A 20064-nucleotide genomic window follows, 5' to 3' on the forward strand; every position below is an offset into this window, starting at 1 on the left:
ACTCTCAGAGGTCACTCATTATAGTTAGTTAATATTAGTGAGACCATACGGTATTTGTTCTTTTATTTCTGGCTTATTTCATTCAACATAATGTCCTCAAGGTTCTTCCATGTTGTTGCATGCATCATGACTCTACTTTGTCTTACAGCTGCAGAATATTCCATCATATGTTTATACCAGTTTGTTTACCCACTCATCCACTGATGGAGATATGGCTGTTTCCACCTATTGACTATCATGAACAAGGCTGTTAAAAACACTGGTGTGCAAATGTCTGTTCACGTCCCTGTTTTCAGTTCTTCCAAGTCTACACCTAGTAATGGGATTGCTGGCTCCTACAGCAATTCTATACTTAGCTTCCTGAGGAATCACCAGACTGTGGCTGCACCATTCTACATTCCCATCAACAGTGAATAGGTGTACCCATTTCTTCACATCTTCTCCAGCACCTGTAGTTTTCTGTTTTATTTTTTATAATGGTGATTCTCATAGGTTTGAGATGATATCTCATTGTGATTTTGATTTGCATTTCCCTAATAGCTAGTGAAGTTGAGCATCTTTCCATATGATGTTGAGACATTTGCATTTCACTTTGGAAAAGTATCTATCCATGTCTTTTACCCATTTTCATTTGGGTTGTTAGTCTTTTTGTTTTTGAGTTATAGGATCTCTTTATTAAACCAAAAGCCTATTTTCTTTTAACAAGCGTTTGTTTTATTATGCATGTGTAACCACATGTTCATTATAGAAAATGTTGAGAAAACATATCAGCAAAAGAAAAATGATATAACCATGTAACATTTGTGGTTTTACTATCTATGAATACTTATACGCAGAGTAATAATTTTATTTAAAATATGATACTATACATGTTTATATTTATATTTCTTATATTTCAAAATGTACATATACACATGTATGTATATATGTTTGGATTCTAAGTTTTTACACAAACTTCCATGAGCATTTAAAATGTTACTAAATATACAACTGCATAATTGTTAATAGTTGCATAATATTTTACTGTATAATTAGAGAATAATATATTTAACCAATTATCTATTAGATATTTAAATGGTCTGCATTTTTTTCTATTGCAAAGAACTCTGGGATGATGTTTTCTTAGATTAAATTATTTGAAGTAGAATTGCAAGACAAAATCTGTATGATTTTTAGGTCTCTTTTGACTCTTTTTCTGTTTCTGAAATCCCAATAATCCTGCAGCCTGCTGCAGGATAGCTATTAGTCAGTTCACCAACTGAAAAATGGATGAATAAGTGTGGTACATGCATACAACAAAATATAGTAGTTAGATGAATAATAACTAGGTGTATAAGCATAGCTAATTTCAAAAATATATTGTGGAGATAATGCAAATGTGTAATAGCTATCTTTTATATGCATGTATTGTAATATTACTAAATAATGCAACATATTAGCAGTGGAAAGTATTGTTTTGTCTTTTTTTCAAATACAATAACGTCTGTCCGAGTTTTCCAGGGTGCTCTGATAAATACCACAAACTGGTTGGTTTGAACAGTTTTAGAGGCTAGAAGTCCCCCATCAAGGTATTGCCAGGCCATGCTTTCTTCTGGAGTCTGTGAATTTGGTTGCTCACCTGCAGAAATCCTTGGGGTCACTTGGCTTGTACATGCATCTCTGCCTCTGTCACATGGTGATCTGTTTCCTTCTCTGGCTTCTCCTGACTGCATGCAAATTTCCTCTGATTGTAACGCCTTCCTCCATCTTTGGTTAAGCCTACTGTGGTTTAATTTGGCCTTTGAGGATCTTATTTACAAATGAGTTCCACCCACAGTACTAGAGATTAGGATTTAGACGTATCTTTATTGGTGACATGATTCAATCCATAACAGTGCCACACATCATCTCATACTATATTGGAAATTTTATTTCCAAACTAAGTAATCATAGCCCTTCAGAAGGTAACTTAATAAAGACATTATTTAGTAGGCAGAATTTTAATGGAATTTTACTGAGATATATTCACACAGCATAGAAACCATCTGAAGTATACAATCACTGGTTCAGTGTCATCACATGGTTGTGCATACAGCCCCGTGATCAAATTTAGAGCATTTTCATTTCTCCAGAAAAGAAATAGAAATAAAAAAGAAAACTGTATTATTCCCAGACTTCTTATCCCCCTATATTATTTACCCATAGTATTGGTGTGGTACATTTGTTACTGTTGATGAAAGAATATTAAAATATTACTGTTAACTATAGTTCATAGTTTGCAATAGGTACATTTCCCCCATATATCCCTCCATTATTACCTCCTTATAATAGTGTTGTTCAAATGCTCTAGTTCATGAAAGAACTTTTTTATTTTTGCACAGTTAATCACTGACATTGTTCACCACAAGATTAACTGTGTTATACATTCCCATGTTTTAACCTGCAACTTTCCTTCCAGTGACATACATGATTCTAAAATTCCCCTTTCCACCCCACTCACACACCATTCAGCACTGTTAATTATTCTCATAATAATGTGCTACTATAATCTCTATTTCCAAATGTTTAGGTTCACCCTATTTAAATGTTCTGCACATATTAAGCAATTGTTCCCCATTCTTGATACCATTCTATATCCTTCTATCCTATATTCTATATTTTAGATCTATGGGATTACATATCAGTTCATATTAGTGAAATCATACAATATTTTCCCTTTTGCGTATGACTTATTTAACTTAACATAATGTCCTCAAGTGTCATCTATGTTGTTGTATGCTTTAGGACTTCATTGCTTCTTACTGCTAAATAATATTCCATCATATGTATATGCCACATTTTGTTTATCCAGTGATCTGTTGATGGATACTTGGGTTGTTTCCATCTTTTAGCAATTGTGAATAATGTTGCTATGTACATCAGTGTGCAAATGTCTTTTTGCATCCCTGCATTCAGATCTTCTGGGTATAACCTGAGTAGCAAGATTGCTGGATCATTAGACAACTCTATGCTTAACTTCCTGAGGAACCACCAAACCATCCTCCAAAGTGGCTGTACCATTTTACATACCCCAAGAAGTGAATAAGTGTTCCAGTTTCTCCACATCCTCTTCAACACTTGTAGTTGCCTGTTTGTTTAATTAGCTGACGAAACTTTGTAAGAATTTAGTAGAAATCAGGCAAGGTCTACTTATTAGCCTTACTTTAAGAAACATTTACAAAGATAATTCACAATAATCTCTCCCAATTCTGACTCTCACCTAATATTATATGGGTCAATTAGAGATATTTCTGAGGCTTTCAAATTTAGGAACTAGTCTCCCCTGACATTGTCAATAGGCTATGACTGGACCTTGCTACTCAAAGTGCTGTCAACTTCAGTGTCACCTGGAAATTATTAGAAGTGTAGAATCTCAGGCCCCAACCTCTACATGCTAATTCAGAATCTGTGCTTTAAAAAGATCCATAGATGATTCATGTGAATATTGAACTTTGGGAAATGATAGATTTCCATCTACTCCATGTCAAACAACAAAAATCATAAATCACCTAAATTTTCAGATGTAATTGTAGGGGAACACACCTTTTTCACTTTCATTCTTTCATAATGGGCTACAACTTATCATAAGATAACATAAGTCCAGGCTGTCACACAGGTTTTCAAATACCATTAATGGGAAATCACAAGAATATAGAGTTGTCCATTCATGCCCACTCTGGTGAAATGTAATGACTAGTGAGAGTGATGGCAGATCTGGAAATCTTCTGAGTTAGTAGACTTCCTTATTTTTAAGAGAAAATCCCTGTATGATTATTATTTTTTGCATTTATTTAATTTTATTAACTAATTGCTGCATTTAATTTAATTTTCTACTAAATGATAGATAAGTAAATAGTAAAAATGAGGGTTTATTTACTTTTTACTAGGTAAGTAAATAGTGACTAAATAAGGATACTTTTTGGTCAATAAATCTCTGACTTTTTAAGTCAGAAATTAACACAATGCACAGTTTTTTTAAAAGCATTCAGTTTCTTTCTTTAAGCTCTTTAGTATAGAGGTTTCATTTAAGTCAATAGATATTATGCAGAATTCAAAGAAAGCTAAGTCATTGAAGGTAAATTTTATAATTTCCCATCAAGTTTTTCCAATAACTCTTTTAGCTGGATACTTTGCCCATTTTATAGAAAAGAAAACTAAAGGTCAGAGGGGTGAAGTCTCTTCCTCAGTGTCACATATATAGCAAGGGATGAAGTGAGGCATTGAACCCAAGTTGTCTTGCTCTCAAGCCTGGGTTTCTTCATTGCTCATTTCTGACTTCTTTGACAATACATACAAAGGCCTTTGCAGTGCTGCCATCACACAAGATTGTGTTCCAAACCTCTCACTTCTGTTTTTTCCCATCTTTCTGTAGTGCTCCCTATAGTACTTCCTGCAGCACAGGTATCTTGTTCACAGACTCTGTCATTGTCTGTTTGTAAGAAAATATTTTAAACTCTCCTTCATATTTGAAGGACAGTTTTGCTGGATGTAGGATTCTTGGTTGATGGTTTTCTCTTTCAGTATCTTAAATATTTCACCCCACTTCCTTCTTGCCTCCATGGTTTCTACTGAGAAATCTGCACATAGTCTTATCAAGCTTCCTTTGTATGTAATGGATTGCTTTTTCTCTTGCTGCCTTCTGGATTCTCTCTTTGTCTTTGAGGTTTGATAATCTGATTATTAAGAGTCTTGGCATAGGCCTATTCAGGTCTATTCTGTTTGGAGTATGCTGAGCTTCTTGGATCTGTAATTTTATGTCTTTCATAAAAAATGGAAAATTTTCATTGGTTATTTCCTCTGTTAATGACTCTGCCCCCTTTCCCTTCTCTTCTCTTCTGGGACACCCATGACACATACATTCATGCATTTCATGTTGTCATTCAATTGCCTGTGACATTCCTCATATTTTTCCATTCTTTTCCCTATATGTTCTTTTGTGTGTAGGATTTCAGGTGTCTTGTTCTCCAGCTCCTGAGTGTTTTCTTCTGCCTCTTGAGATCTGCTGTTGTATGTCTCCATTGTGTTTTCATCTCTTGTATTGAGCCTTTCCTTTCCATAGATTCTGTCAGTTGTTTTTTCAAACTTTTGATTTCTACTTTATATTTGCCCAGAGTTTTCATTATACACTTCTTCTTTTTTGCCATATCTTCCCTAAACTTTTTGAGTTGATTTTAGCATTAGTTGTTTCAATTCCTGTATCTCAGTTGAAGTGCAAGTTTGTTCCTTTGACTGGGCCATAACTTCATTTTTCTTAGTGTAGGTTGTAGTTTTTTGTTGTCTAGGCATCTAGTTTCATCAGTTACCCCAATCAGTTATTCCCAGAACAGAACAGGCTCAGCTCTCAGAAGGGGGAAATAGTCAATATCAGGTCTACCTGAAAGTGTTTCTTAGAAGATTGACACACCCTGGGAGGTCTCAAGCCACTGTGCTTTTCCTAACCTTGTCCAGCAGGTGGCACCTCTCATCCTGTAGCTCCTGACTGCTGTAAAGTGGTGTGGCCCCTTTAGTCCTTAGTTTCTGTTTTGGCTATTTTCCCCAAGGCTCTGGGGTCTGGTTCTGAATGGGAGGCCAGTAGCAGGGCTGGGCACAATTTCCTTACTCTTAGGGAAGATACTAGGGGATTTTCATTTTTCATTTGCATTTAAATAGACTGTTTGTCTCTCTGACTCTGCCATCTCCACCCTTGTTTGCGTCAGAGAACTGTGAACTGAAATATTTCACCCCACTTCCTTCTTGCCTCCATGGTTTCTACTGAGAAATCTGCACATAGTCTTATCAAGCTCCCCTTTCTCCCAATTTTGTAGCAGCAACCACTAATAATTAGAATAAATCACACTGACCAGCACAGTGACTTCTTTGTTGGTCTGCCAGCAAGAGAATTCCAAATAGAAGCAACTATAGCTTCAAGTTTAGTAGAATCCATTCTGTACTCCTTGGTAGAAGCTTCTCCCCTCCCATCTAACAATGATTTAAATAGCAGACAGTCATGTCACATAGGTAGCAAGAACAAATTTTGGAAATGGAACACTTGGAATTATGGGAGAAGAGTCAAACTTACTTCAACGTCTTTGTTTCCAGGCTGTTGTGTTTTGGCTATTGGGGGTACAGCCCCCTTTTGTAGCTGGTTATTAAATATGTATAACAACCTCACACATGGTGGAGGACAAAGTCCAGAATTTGCTGAGTTTCATCCCCAAGCTAACGTCATTGCTTACCAGAGTGTTTCTAGGCAGCCACTTCTCCTTCCACCCCATTCCATTGGCTATCTGGCAATGTCTGAAGATATTTCTGTCATCTTGGGAGGTGCTGCTGGTATTATCTCTTGATTAGAGATCAAGGATACTGCTAAACTTACTACAATGAACAGTACAGCTCCCCACAACAGACTGTTTTCCAGTCCAAAATGTCAAACAATGCTGATATTGAGAAACAATGGTCACCATTTTTAAAACAAATTTATTGAAATATATTTTGTACACCATATAAACCATCTTAAGTTATCAGTGGCACACAGTATTATCTCATAGTTGTGCAATAAACATCACAATCAATTTTAGAATGTTTTTATTACTTTGAAAAGAAAAATAAAAAAAATAGACATAAAAAAGAAAACTTAAAACACCCATGCCCCTTATCCCTCCCATTGTTGACTCCTACTATTGGTATGGTACATTTGTTACTGTTGATGCAAGAATATTAATATATTACTGTTAACTATAGTCTGTCCTTTGCAATAGGTACTTTTTTCCCATATACCACTCTATTATTAATTCTTTTTACAAGTGTCATGTATTTGTTCTGGTTCCTGAATGAACTTATCTATATCTATAGTGTTAATCACAGACTTCATTCACCACAAGGTTCATTGTGTTATACCATCCCATATTTTAATCTCTAGCTTTCCTTCTGGTGACATATATGACTTTAGACAACCTGCTACAACCACATTGACAGGCAATTCAGCAGTATTACTTATACTCCCAATAACATGCTACCATCACCTTGATTCATTTCCAAACTTTGAAGTTCAAGCTAGTTTAAAAATTCTGTACCTGTTAAGTAATTGCTCCCCATTCTCTAGCCTTATTCTATCTCTAGGCAATTTATATTCTAGATTTTATGAGTATTAGTTTACATATTTTAATTAGTTCATATTAGTGAAATCATACAATATTTATTCCTTTGCATCTGGCTTATATCACTCAGCATTATGTCCTCAAGGTTCATCAATGTTATTGCATGCTCGAGGACATCATTCCTTTTTATTGCTGAGTAATGTTCCATTCCTTATTTAGTTTAACCATTCTTCTGTTTATGGACACTTGGGTTATTTCCATCTTTTGAGAACTGCAAGTAATACTGCTTTGAATGTTGGTGTGCAAGTGTCTGTTTGCATTCCTGCTTTCAGATCTTCTGGGTAGATGTCAAGTAGCAGGATTACCTGGTAATAAGGCAACTCTATATTTAGTCCTCTGAGGACCTTGATTAGATTTTTTTAGTACATTAGGAAAACATTCTATGAAGTAGTCTACTTCCAGGTGATGTACTATAAGGCATGTCCAGTGAATGCTGTAATCATGCACCCACTGTTTCACTTCCTTTGACTGAAACCCATATTAGTAAATCAGGCATTGTATAATCATGAGGATGGTGGCATAGGCAGAGGTGCTGAAGGAAAAGAATCCAAACCCTTTCCAAGAAAAACTGTCTCAGAAAAGACATTCTTTGTACTCTCCAGATGAAAGGATTTTGATGTGGTCAATTTGCCACCCATTACTGGTTGTTTTTCTTACAGAATGGTGCCAATTTGCATGCTTGGCCTTTGTCTCTGCTGCAGGAAAGATGGAAAAAGAGCAGCAGTGGCTTTATCAGCCTTGGTAAGAGAATGCCCATATATTGTGGCTCATGCACAGCTTCCAGTTCTTCTATTCTCTTTGTGGGCACTTTGTGAAAGCACTGAGGAGAATGAGGACAGCTGTCTGAGAGCTACTGGAAAACTCATTCTTTACAACTGACTGTTGAGTGCTTTCACTGTGGGGCATAGTTTCTGAAGGGCATTGATTTGAAAAACAAACATCTACATCTTTTGTGCTCAGCCTCATTGGTCCATCCATTTGCCTTCTCCTCATATTTCCCTGTTTCTGATTTTCCTATGTCATGTGTTTACCTCCTTAAACCTCAAACCTATGATCTCAATTAGAAAAGGCCTGAGCCTTATCAGGTTGTTATTCAGTCAGTGTGGACTTCATTCAAGCAACCTCTTACTCAAATAAGAGTATAGGGACTGACTATAGTTTAAAAGTAAAGAGCACTCAAGACAAGAATTCAAATTCAACACACATTTAGTAAAGGAGCACATAAGGTTAAAGGAAAAAGTTTACAATTTAAAAATAAGTAGATGCATTATTAAGCCTGGGGACTTCTGCCCCTTCCAGATGCAGCTGGATATGAGATCAGAAGACCCCTTTAGTCTAAGTTACAGAGTATTGTTAGAGCTTTTGTTTCAGGGTACATTCAGTTAAGCCATACTCTATTTTTATGTTTGAACCACAGGTGGTGAGCTACAGATGGTGAACCATAGGTGAGTTAAAAAGAAAGAAGGGTATTCACAGCATTATTGTAGATTCAAACTTAACTTTGAATGTCCACAAAACTTAACTGAAAATATTTCTAGTATTTAAGCTATAACTTCTGTAGGAGTAGTGTAACACACCTTTACTTATATAAAATGAAAAATTAGAAGAGAGATTACTTTTACTTACAACAAGCCTATTAGTATAGTTTTCTTATTTTATTCTGTAGTTGGTTTAGCCATTACATCATGCCTTTCACTCCCTCCTTTTCTGCTTGGGCCTGTCTAGCCTCTCCCTCAATACAATCTTCTAACATAGGACTTGAAGGATATGAATTATCTGTCCCAGTTATTATAGTAAGGCCTTTCCACTTTCTGTCATTTGGAAATTGTACTTGGGAGTTTTGGGGTAAGATCTCTGTTAAATATGCTCCTATATCAGAAGGAATAAGTGGTTATTCACTGTCAGAACAGAAGGCATCAGGTAGTATATGAAAGCAGCAAGGCTCCACAGCTATCCAAACCTTACATAAAGAGGAGGAGTCAGCTTCTTCATTATTTCTCCTCCACTACAAGGGAGAGGGAGTCCACTCAGCAGCCACCCCTTGCTCTCACTAAAGTTTAGCAACAGGTGAGAGCAAAGCTAGGAGAATGTCCCTCCTCTCTTTCTTCTCTCCACCATTGCCATTTTACTGCCTCTGTGACAGCTTAAGGCTGAGGAAAAGAGGAAGGGTTTGCAAAAGTTTTCTCCAGGACCCTGGGCCACTTGTCCTTTCTACTTTTCCAGCTGGGAAAATTCTTTTCTGATGCAGCTGTTTGCCAGACTTTCCCTGGCAGGCAAGTGGGCAGTTGTTGCTCTCTGTGGTGGTCAGTTTCCATCCTGAAGATCAATCTGAATCCTAGCATATCTGCTGCCCACTCCCCGTGGCCCTGCATCAACTCTTGTAAGAATATTCTGATGCCCTGGAGTCCTAGTTCCCAAAAATCCAATTAACACTTGTAATCCTGCAACATTTAAATTTCAAAGTTGAGCCAATACTCTAGACTGTGCCTAAAGATCCTAGGGATAATTAACCAAAGTACAATTATAAAATTAAAATTATTCTTGTTTTGAGCCCCATGTTGGGCACCAATTTTCACAGGTTCATATCTTTACACCTCAAACCTGTGACTTTCTTTAGAAAAGGTCTGAGCCTTCTCAGATTGTGATTCAGTTGGTTTGGGCTTCATTCAAGCAACCTCCTATTCAAATAAGAGTATAAGGACAGACAATAGTTTAAAAATAAAGAGCACTTAATACAAGAATTCAAATTCAACACATATTTACTAAAGGAGCATATAAGGTTAAAGGAACAAGATTACAATGTAAAAATAAATTGATACACAACCAGCCCTGGGGACTTCTGCCCCTTCCAGATGCAGCTGGGTATGAGATCAGAAGACCCCTTCAGTCTAAGCTACAGCATATTATTAGAGCCTTTCATTCAGGGCACATTCAATTAAGTCATACTCTATTTTTGTGTTTGAACCACAGGTGGTGAACCATGAGTGGTGAATGAGGTGTGGTGAACTATGGGTGAGTTAAAAGCAAAGGAGGGTATTCACAGCATTATCAGAGATTCAATCTCAACCTTGGATGTCCACAAAACTTTACTGAAAATATTTCTACTATTTAAGCTATACCACCTCTACTTATATAAAAATGAAAACTTAGAAAAGAGATTACTTTTACTTATAACTCATTAGTATACTTTTCTTATTTTATTCTGTAATTAGTTTAGCCATTACATCATGCCTCTCACTCCTTCCTTTTCTGCTTGTGTCTGTTTAGCCTCTCCCTCAGTGCAATCTTCTATAATAAGACTTGAAGGATATGAATTATCTGTCCCAGTTACTATAGTAATGCCTTCCCACTTAATGTCATTTGCAAATTGTACTTGGGAAGTTTGGGGGTAGGATCTCTGTTAAATATGCTTCTATATCAGAAGGAGTAAGAGGTTCTTCACTTTCAGAACAGAAGGCATCAGGTGATATATGAGAGTAGTAAGGCTCCGCTGCTATCTGATCCTTACATAGAGAGGAGTCGGTGTCTTCATTATCAGTAGAGATATCATCCTGTAACACCTATCTTGTTCCTTTTGTGCCCCAGATCAATCAATTAAGCCTTTAGCTTTACTCTTTAGTCACTGTGTAGTCTTAATTTGCATAGGAGACCATTTTCCCCACTATGCAAATTGATTGCTAAGGGGATTACTCCCAACTCTTACAGGATGTGCATTTCCTCCACCACTATCCTCTAAAGCTTCACTTAGAGGGGTGGTAGTGTAGCAGCAGCCCATTTGTGCCTTGCCCCCATATCTTTAGGCAACACATCTCTACACCAAGCCTGACATTCTTTTCCTCTATGAGTTGCTCCTGTGAAACCATTTCACTTCCCACTGTAAAGCTATAGGTATGGACTGAGGAAGAGATATTGTTGCAGCAAAGATAGGTCAGTGTATTTTGGATCTGCTTCTTCATAAACCAAATAATTGGCAATTCATTCTATCAAGTGACAATAATGTTGGTATGAGGTAGAATTTCAGGTGGGTATGAAAAGCTTGGCTAATAAGTAACAGTCTATTATAGATACTGTACATCTTCATAACCCTCAACAAAATATTTTATTAAATATCACAAATTGTTATACTTTTTCCTCAAATAATTAAGACAGTTGAATGGAACTGCCATGTACATTTATTGTGTACCACTAAAGAAAATCAGTGTTAAAATTATCACTATTTGAAATAGTGTTAAAATTTTCAGCACTTTTAAGCTATCACTGTGGACAGTGTTAGATCCCAGAAAAAGAAACTAACATGTAGAAGGAGTTTCTAACCCAGGGGCCCCCACAGCTTATCTCACAGAAAACAGGCACTCCATAAACTAAAGAATGAAGGGTGTTCAAGGCTGTTCCAGCCACGGTGGTGCTCCAACCTCAAAAAGGCGGGTAAGGCAAGGTTAGATATATCCATAAGATGAACAACCAGAAAGGCCTGCTCTCCCTAGATAGATAATACAGCTGCTTTTCTAAAAAGAATAATGTGTCTGAACCCTAGCAACCAATCAGCCCAAAAATTGATAGGCACTTACTCAATCAAGACACAGAACGCCACAGCAGGCAACCTTCCCAACATGGGTTCCTTTTTTTGTTAAAAGATGCAGCTCCCAGCATGGAGCTCAGAGCCATTTTCTTTCTTTCCCACCAGATCCCACCCACTTTTGTCCTCTAAATAAACTCTATATTTTGACTCATTGCATTGTCTGGATTCCTGAATGACTCTGAACCTAACATTTGGTGCCAAAAGCCCAGGATGGAGGTTCAACTGAGGCTTGAGCCTCCAGCCCCTTAGGGGGCAACAGGACAGCCTCTTGGTCAACCCCATTCAGAGGACTGACTAAGGTTTGAGTTTCCTGACCCCTCAGGGCAATGGGACAGCCTTCCAGTTGACTCTGTTCCCCAACCTACAGTCATTGAGGTTTCCATGCATTCAGCAGCTTGAGTCCAACAACTCAGATCACCTTGATGCAACACCAACTTACCCTCATGGCTCTCAAATATCTACAACTAATTTGGCCCTAGGTAGGTAAGTGATGTCTTTCTGCCCAGATCCCCCCCTCAGGAGTTTTGTTTGGTATCCTGTGGACACCCCAGCCCACCCCAGCATGGCACCTCAGCCCACTTTAATGTGGTAGCCAGCTTTCCAAGGCTGGGAAAGCCTGAGTGCTCAGTCAAAACTCTCCAACACTCTGTGAGTGCTTTCCCCATTGCAGCAGTCAAAGTAACCTGGGAGATACCTTGGGCAAAAGACTGCATGCAATTTCCTGACCCCCAATGGCAAACTGGGGACACCTGCTTTGTTCTTGTGACAGGTCTTATGGATCTGGGCTGTTAGTCTCACTTGGGCAACATTTTGGGTGGCCTCTGTAAGCCTCTAAAGGAGCAGGGGGACTGTGGATCTCTCACAGGCAATCTCTGTAAGCCTCTGATGAGCATAGTCCCAATTCATGTCAGCCTCATTCAGGGAGACCAAAAGCCTCTAAAGGAGCAGGGAACTGTGGATCTTTCCACAGGTGATCTCCATAAGCCTCTGATGATCAAAGTTCCCTAACAAACCACAAGCCTCTCAAATTTCTTAAATAATCATGGGTAATATACAGTCACTTTTCAGTGGCTCCAAAACTGAATTTCCTCCTTAATCTACTCCCCTTGGAAGTTTAATCCACAATCTCAGAAAACTTCAATTAGAGGGAGAAATAAAAGCAAAAAAAAAAAAAAATTTATTCAATTCTGTAATACAATTTGGCCTCAGCATCCTTTAGAACAACAAAAATGTCAGCCGGAAAATGGCAATTTTGATTGGCAAATTCTCACTGAACTTGATAATTTTGTTGGGTACAATGGCAAATGTTCTGAAGCCCTTATTCCCAAGCTTTCTGGACTCTCTGATCTCAGCCATCTCTGTGCCACTCTGTTGCCTCTCATCAAATCCCCCTCCTTCATGAAAAGCCTTCCAAATCCTCCACCCCCCAAAAAGAATCATAACACCATCTGATCTTGAAGAGCCTTTAAATAATTTCTGTTCTTCTCCCTCCTGACTATAATCCACTTCCTCATTCTTTTCCAACCCCCTCAGCTCCCCTTCCCTCATCCTCAGCCTCTTCCCTTCCCAGCACATCCTCCATCTCCAATGAGTGCTCCCCAACCTCAAATTCCTCTCCAGCCTCTTCCCCTTCCCTTCTCCCTTCTCCCTCTCCTAAACCTATCCCTATCCCTAATAAGTTCTCTCCCACCCTACTATCCACCCTTTGTCCCCCTCTCCCAAACTCTATTCAAATCCCCCAACCCTCTTCACCTCTTTTCACTCGATGCCATGGTCCAGTGCCTATAATAGAACCCCCGGCAAAGGGTCTGTTTCCTTTACAAGAAGTAGCAGGATGCGAGAGCATAATAAGTCAACAAATCTGGCCAAATTTACAAACGAATTTAAGTATTTAACCCAATCCTATGACTTAATTTATCAAGATGTTTATATTGTTATAACATCCACCAAAACCCTCAAAGAAAAAGATCATATTTGGGCTACAGCCACAGCCCATGCAGACAAACTTTTTGCAGAAAATCCAGCTTCTCTCCATGGCATGCAAGGAACAAATGCCATTCCCACAGCAGACCCAAATTGGAACTACCGAGATCAGTCCCCCAACAAAGCAGATAGAGAAGCAAAAAGACAAGCCCAAACCTTTAATCAGCTTCTAGTAATGCCTACCCCAGCACCCGCTTTTTCCACTATGGAGTAAACAGATCTATCACAGCTTGGTGCCACCCTTAATGAGGGATGGTTTTACATAAATGATAAAGTAGTCTTACCACAACAGCATGCATGAAAAATTTTAACTGACCTCCATAACCAGTTCCATATTGGTGCTAAGCCACTAACCTCTCTTTTATCCCAAACCTTAAATCATCCTAACCTATACTCAGAGCCCCAGCACATTACAAAAATATGCACCATCTGTCAGCTCCATCCCTCAAGGCAACCTCAAACCAGCCTTTTTTCCTTTTCACCAGACAAGGGAACAAATCCCTGGACAAGATTGGCAAATTGACTTTACCAACCTTCCACGCACTAAAAAGTTTAAATACCTTTTGGTCTTAGTAGATACTTTTTCAGGATGGATTGAAGCCTTCCCCACCACCTCATAAAAAGCTTCTGAAGTAACTACTGTTTTATTACAAAGCATAATTCCTAGATTTGGCCTCCCTATGTCCATACAATCAGACAACAGCTCAGCCTTTATTTCTCAAATTATGCAACAAGTGTCTCAAGCCTTAGGTATACATTGGCAACTACATACCCCATATCGACCTCAATCATCAGGCAAGGTAGAATGGATGAATGGCATAATTAAAATGCACCTAAACAAGTTAAGGACTCAAACTCAATTACCTTAGCTTAACCTTTTACCAATTGCACTACTCAAAATTCGCAGTGTCCCACATAAGCCCCACATGCTAAGCCCTGTTGAGATTATGTATGGAAGGCCTTTATTGCTTAGCAACCTACCACCCCAGTCTCCTCCTATGGGGACTACCTTCCCATCTTACCCCAAATTCAAGCAACTCTCAGAAATTATGCAAATACCAATCTTCCCCAGGTTATCCAAGATCCCATTAATCCCTGCATATCTTCAGGTGACCATGTATATCTAAAAAGTCTACAACCAAAGTCCTTAACCCCCTCTTGGATGGGACCACACTTAGTTTTACTCACTACCCCAATGGCAGCTAAATTGTCAGGCTTAACATTTTGGGTTCACCTCTCCAGGCTTAAATTAAGTCAACAACTTGCTGAAACAAATCCTGAAAGTGGAAATCCTAAAATTGCAATCAGCCCAATGAGGGACCACAACCAGTATTATTCCTGCATGCCTGCAGGGACACTCAAGCTTAAAATTACCAATATCAACCCCAATATAGGATGAGTATTTTAGCCTGCTCTATCTGCAGTCTGGCATTTTTTATTTTCATGTTTATATTCCTTCTTCATATGGTAATTATAGCCCTACTAGAAGAGATCCATCTTAACTACTTTCCCAACACAAATTATACCCTAATTTGGTGGCAGCCAGCCCTAATACCCCATGCCTAATTTTTCCTCTGGTCTTGCCTTTTTGCAAATAATCTCTGACAATCTAGCCTGGTCATTATTTGAAAGCTCCCTCACCCTAAACACTCTTTTAGAGTTCATTACTGATCTCTGGTTACAAGAAGTCATACAGTAGTACACCCCTGACCAAATCACCCTATACTCTTTCATTCTTATCCTCTTAATAGCTGATCTTTTGCATAACTAATGCCCTTCCACCATGTGGCTTTTCCAACTTGTAGCACTAACTGTAACAACACAACTATCTTCTCAACTTCAACACCCATTTGTACCTGTCATTCAAAGCATTGCTACAACCATTAATAGAACCAATTGCTGGACATGCCCAGACTCTATACACTCTATCTCTCTTTCTATCTCTGCCTTTCCAGTAAGCCCAGAAATGCTACTCAACATAACCCCTCAATATTATGGCTATAACCTACTTTATTCAAGTAATCAGCCTTCATATAAGCTACAATGTTATAACAATCAATCCCCATCTAATAAATCTTTACACCAAAAAACCCAAGCAGAGAGGTCCTGGCCCCACTGAAACTGTACCTAAGCTAGAAGGCAAACCTTATCTATGCTTCTCTCACATTTCCTCAGACCCTAAAGCCCTTGCATTGGGACATCTTAACACCTCTCTCTGTAATCATGCTTTAACTTTTAACTCAACTCTGCTTAAATGGGAACCTAACAACCAAAATAACCATATTACATATGCTGATCATACTAGCCTCTTATTTTGGGGATCTGATATACAAAATGCTACAAGTCAATACATTGAAGATATAATTATATTCAATAGTTCTTTAGATAACACCCCACTTTTCAGCCTAGGAACTTGCACAGGGCAACTCTTTAATGTAACAAAGGATCATGCTATCAAAAATACAAGTAAAGAACTTTTATGGAACTTAAAAAAGCCTAGTTCCATATCAAAAGAATGTTTATGCTTAACCCATACCCCTACCAAGTCACCCCAAACTCTATTCCAAATAATAAATTATATTCATAAACCCCAACATCTTCACTGCTGCTGCAGCAAGGACTTTAAAAACAAAAAGTTCTGTACCCAGACAATCTTAACCCTAACTCCCAATACCTCATTCTCCAAAACACCAAAAAGAAATAATCTCCTTCCACTCCTCTTTTGCAATATGATATGCCAAAGTCAAATCAGTCAGCAAAACCCCTGCAAACCTCACTTTTCTCCTCTATGCACAGGTGAACAATTTAATGGAAATGAAAACTTAAATCCCCAAACTGTCTTTTTCCCTACTAACTCTTGTTACATCCACCTTCAAGGATCTTCAACAGCTCTCTCTCTCATAGGTACCAGATAGTACTTCTTATGTGGAGACACAGCATACTTGCTACTCCCAGAAAGGTGGACAGGAACCTATACTATTACCACACTAGTACCCAATGCTCAAGTTTTAGCCCCTGCTGCAATGGCATCCTCAGGACAAATTCCTAATCTAGGATCCTTCCTTGAAATAGGTTTTAGAAAGACCAGAAAGCATAGGGAATTGGACCTTTTTAAAGCATGAACTCAAACACTAAACCCAAGTAGAGGACACCTTAATCCAATTTTAGAAAACCCAGGGCTAGGTCAAACCATATATCATGGTCTTTTTCGGTTCATTGGTATTCCTATGCTAAAGCCTCTATTCTAAATATATCTCAAATGTTACAGCAAACATGGAATGTCACTATTGAAGCATTAGAGAAACAAGAGCAATCCTTAAATGGATTAGCTAAAGTACTCATACAAGAGCACTGGATGTCCTAACTGCAAAAGCAGGAGGAGCTTGTGCAATAATAAATGAAACCTGTTGCTTTTATATCAATAATACCAGGCAAGTTGAACAAACCTTACAAGTACTTAAACAAAATGTAAACATAATAAAGAATAGCCAAGCAAATGCAGACAATTCTTGGTTAGAAAACTTTCTGTCAAATTTTCTTTCATTCTTTTCCATGCCTCTATGAACTGTTCTACTCCCCCTTATTGGGCCATTAATTATCCTTATATTAATTTTTCTTTTTGCTCCTTGCCTCTTACAATGTCTAATTAAATTTATCAATAGGTCAATAGCAGCCATGACCTAACAGAGAGTTTGGATGAAATTCTAACTTGTTTATATTTTATTCCTATATTGTCTTTCTCAGGCATTTGTTCAGGTGTTTAGTTTATATTTTTTGTGTAAAGAAGAAAAAATAAAACTGCTTTTCCTGAGCTCATAGAAATCCTGCCTTTCAATCTCAGAAAGTATTCTCAACCCAGGATTTTATGAAAGGAAATCCATTGCTATTGCCCCTCACATTGTGTAGTAAGTATTTTCTCAGAGGCTATATATTAAAATTTGTAAACTGCATGTTATATTTATTCCTTTTCATTACATTTTGGATATTTATATTTGGAAAAAAGTGGCCACATTACAAAATAAAAGTTAAAATGAAAGCAATGATGTTTATTAAATATCTTATTAAAGAAATTTAAGAATGTTTCTGGAAGTAATTAAATAAGTTACACAATCCTAACTCTAAACCCAGTATTGTACCAGAAGCATACAAGGCCCTGGTTTCCAGCAAAGTATACAATGTTCCGGATAATTGTAGCTCTTTATATTAGTTTTTGTGTTTACTATATTCTAGGTAACTAATTCACTTTAAACTCCTAATACTTTTCTTATGAGTTCTCTGTAAAACCACTTAATGTCCAGTTAAGGCTGTTAGTCTGTTTTTCCTTGAAGACCCTTAAAGACTTTATCACTTTCCTTACAGGTTGCAGGATAAGAACCTCTGGAAAGGTGGAATTTATTCAAAGATGAATCTTCTTTTTTGTCAATATGTCCCAAAGGATAATTATTAGGCTGTAGTGTTAATTCCCAAAGCATTCTATGATTCCTTTTAAATGAGTTCAAGTTGCTATATACCTCAAAATATACAGCAGACTTCTCCTGTCTTTTTTTTTTTTTTCAGAAAATGAATTATATAGACTGATTTTTCTAAAGACACATAATATGTCATTTACTTGATAAAATTTCAAAACAAAATCTATTTCACATGCTAATGCATAAAGACTACTATGAGTGTTGATTGGTATTTAAGGTAATACTGGGTCACATAATAATAATAACAATAGCAGTAATCACTCAATCTTATTAAGATATGTTACATCTGAGAGATGGGATTTGGGGTTCATTTATATTTTGTGAGTGGCTTGTTCAATCCTGAAGATTTTCCTCAAAGCAGCCTTCATCTCCTTGTTCCTAAGGCTATAAATTAGAGGATTACAGAGTGGTGTCATCACAGAATAAAACAAGCTCACAATTTTTTGCATTCTCACTGGGTGTCCTGAACCAGGGCTAACATACATCACCATAAGAGAGCCAAAAAACAGGAACACCACAGTCAGATGAGAGGCACAAGTGAAAAAAGCCTTTTGTTTGCTTGTAGCTGAAGGCATCCATAGCACTGTCAGAGTCACCACAGCATAGGAGCAAAGGATAAAGACAAAAGTGCCAATCATGAAGATAACATTGAAAGTAGAGTAAATAAGTTGTGTGGTGGTATCTACAGAACAGGACAACATCATCAAAGGGACAGGATCACAGAGGAAATGATTGATGGTGTTTGGGCCACAATAAGGCAACTGTGAAATGAGAAAAACTGGGGTTAGGAAGAAAATGAACCCACCTGACCATGCGAAGATGATGAGGCCAGTGTACAGCTCTTTAGTCATGATGCGTGGATAACTCAGAGGATGGCAGATGGCGAGGCACCTGTCAAAGGCCATGATGCAAAGGTGCAATCCCTCATCACACCCGAAAGAGAAGAAGAAATAGAACTGTGTAAAACAGCCCACAAAGGAGATGGACTTGCTTGTGGAGAGGAAGTTGGCCAACATGTTAGGGACGGTTGTGGAGACATAACATATTTCCAGTAAGGAGAAATTCCCCAGGAAGATGTACATGGGGATGTGAAGGCGCTGGTCCCACCGCACAGCACAGACTATGGCTGTGTTCCCCATCAGAGTCAGACTGTAGGCTACTAAGAAGAGTCCAAAGAAGAGGAGCTGCATTTCTGGGCTTGAGGGAAAGCCCAGGAGGATAAAGTGGCTAACGGAGTTGATGGTTTGTCGTCCAGATGCATTCATTAGTCTGGAAGTCTTGGAGATGACAATAGCTATTGAAGTTTAAAGGAGAATACTGTTTTTTCCTGAAAACACCAATTTCTTTACCATTGATTTGATAAAGTATTAAACAATGAGGTTTCTGCTAAAGTAACAAAATATTATTTCACATCTCGTGCTTGATGAATATTATTTCATTTTAATAGGCTGCACATAAATATAAGAAAAAACATGGTGGACTAAGCATTAAATAAACTCAGGAGACTGGATTACATATAAGGGTTCTAGTATTGTCATTTTGATGTCATAACTTCTGTTTGTGTATATCCTCATGTGTTTACCACATACAATATTTTATGAACAACTCAGCATATATGAAGTACTTTCTAAAGAATTATGTAAAGGCAACTTATTCTAATTAGAGTAGTAAAATAAAGGACAAGAAAGTCACCTTGAAAGATTTCTTACCATGGTACAGAGCATGTTCCTGTTTGTTCCCATGGTGTTATAAGGAGATGATCAAAAGGACCTCTCTGGCTCCAGGATGTATGGTTTTTATATGACCATACCCAACACATGGTTGTGTACAGAAAATACTTCCTCTCTATTCAGCCTGTTGGATTCAGCTCCATCACATG

At 37.9% G+C, this 20064-nt stretch overlaps 1 protein-coding gene across 1 annotated transcript; it reads right to left on the minus strand.

Moving 5' to 3' along the window:
- Positions 1 to 18496: 18496 nt before the first annotated feature.
- On the minus strand, positions 18497 to 19333 carry LOC119532910 (olfactory receptor 11G2-like). The gene has a single exon (XM_037835147.1). The coding sequence runs from the start codon at positions 19322 to 19324 to the stop codon at positions 18497 to 18499; it is 828 nt and encodes a 275-aa protein (XP_037691075.1). The 5' UTR covers positions 19325 to 19333.
- Positions 19334 to 20064: the final 731 nt, after the last annotated feature.

Source organism: Choloepus didactylus, chromosome 4, assembly GCF_015220235.1.
Source record: "Choloepus didactylus isolate mChoDid1 chromosome 4, mChoDid1.pri, whole genome shotgun sequence".
In the NCBI taxonomy this organism is placed as follows: domain Eukaryota; kingdom Metazoa; phylum Chordata; class Mammalia; order Pilosa; family Megalonychidae; genus Choloepus; species Choloepus didactylus.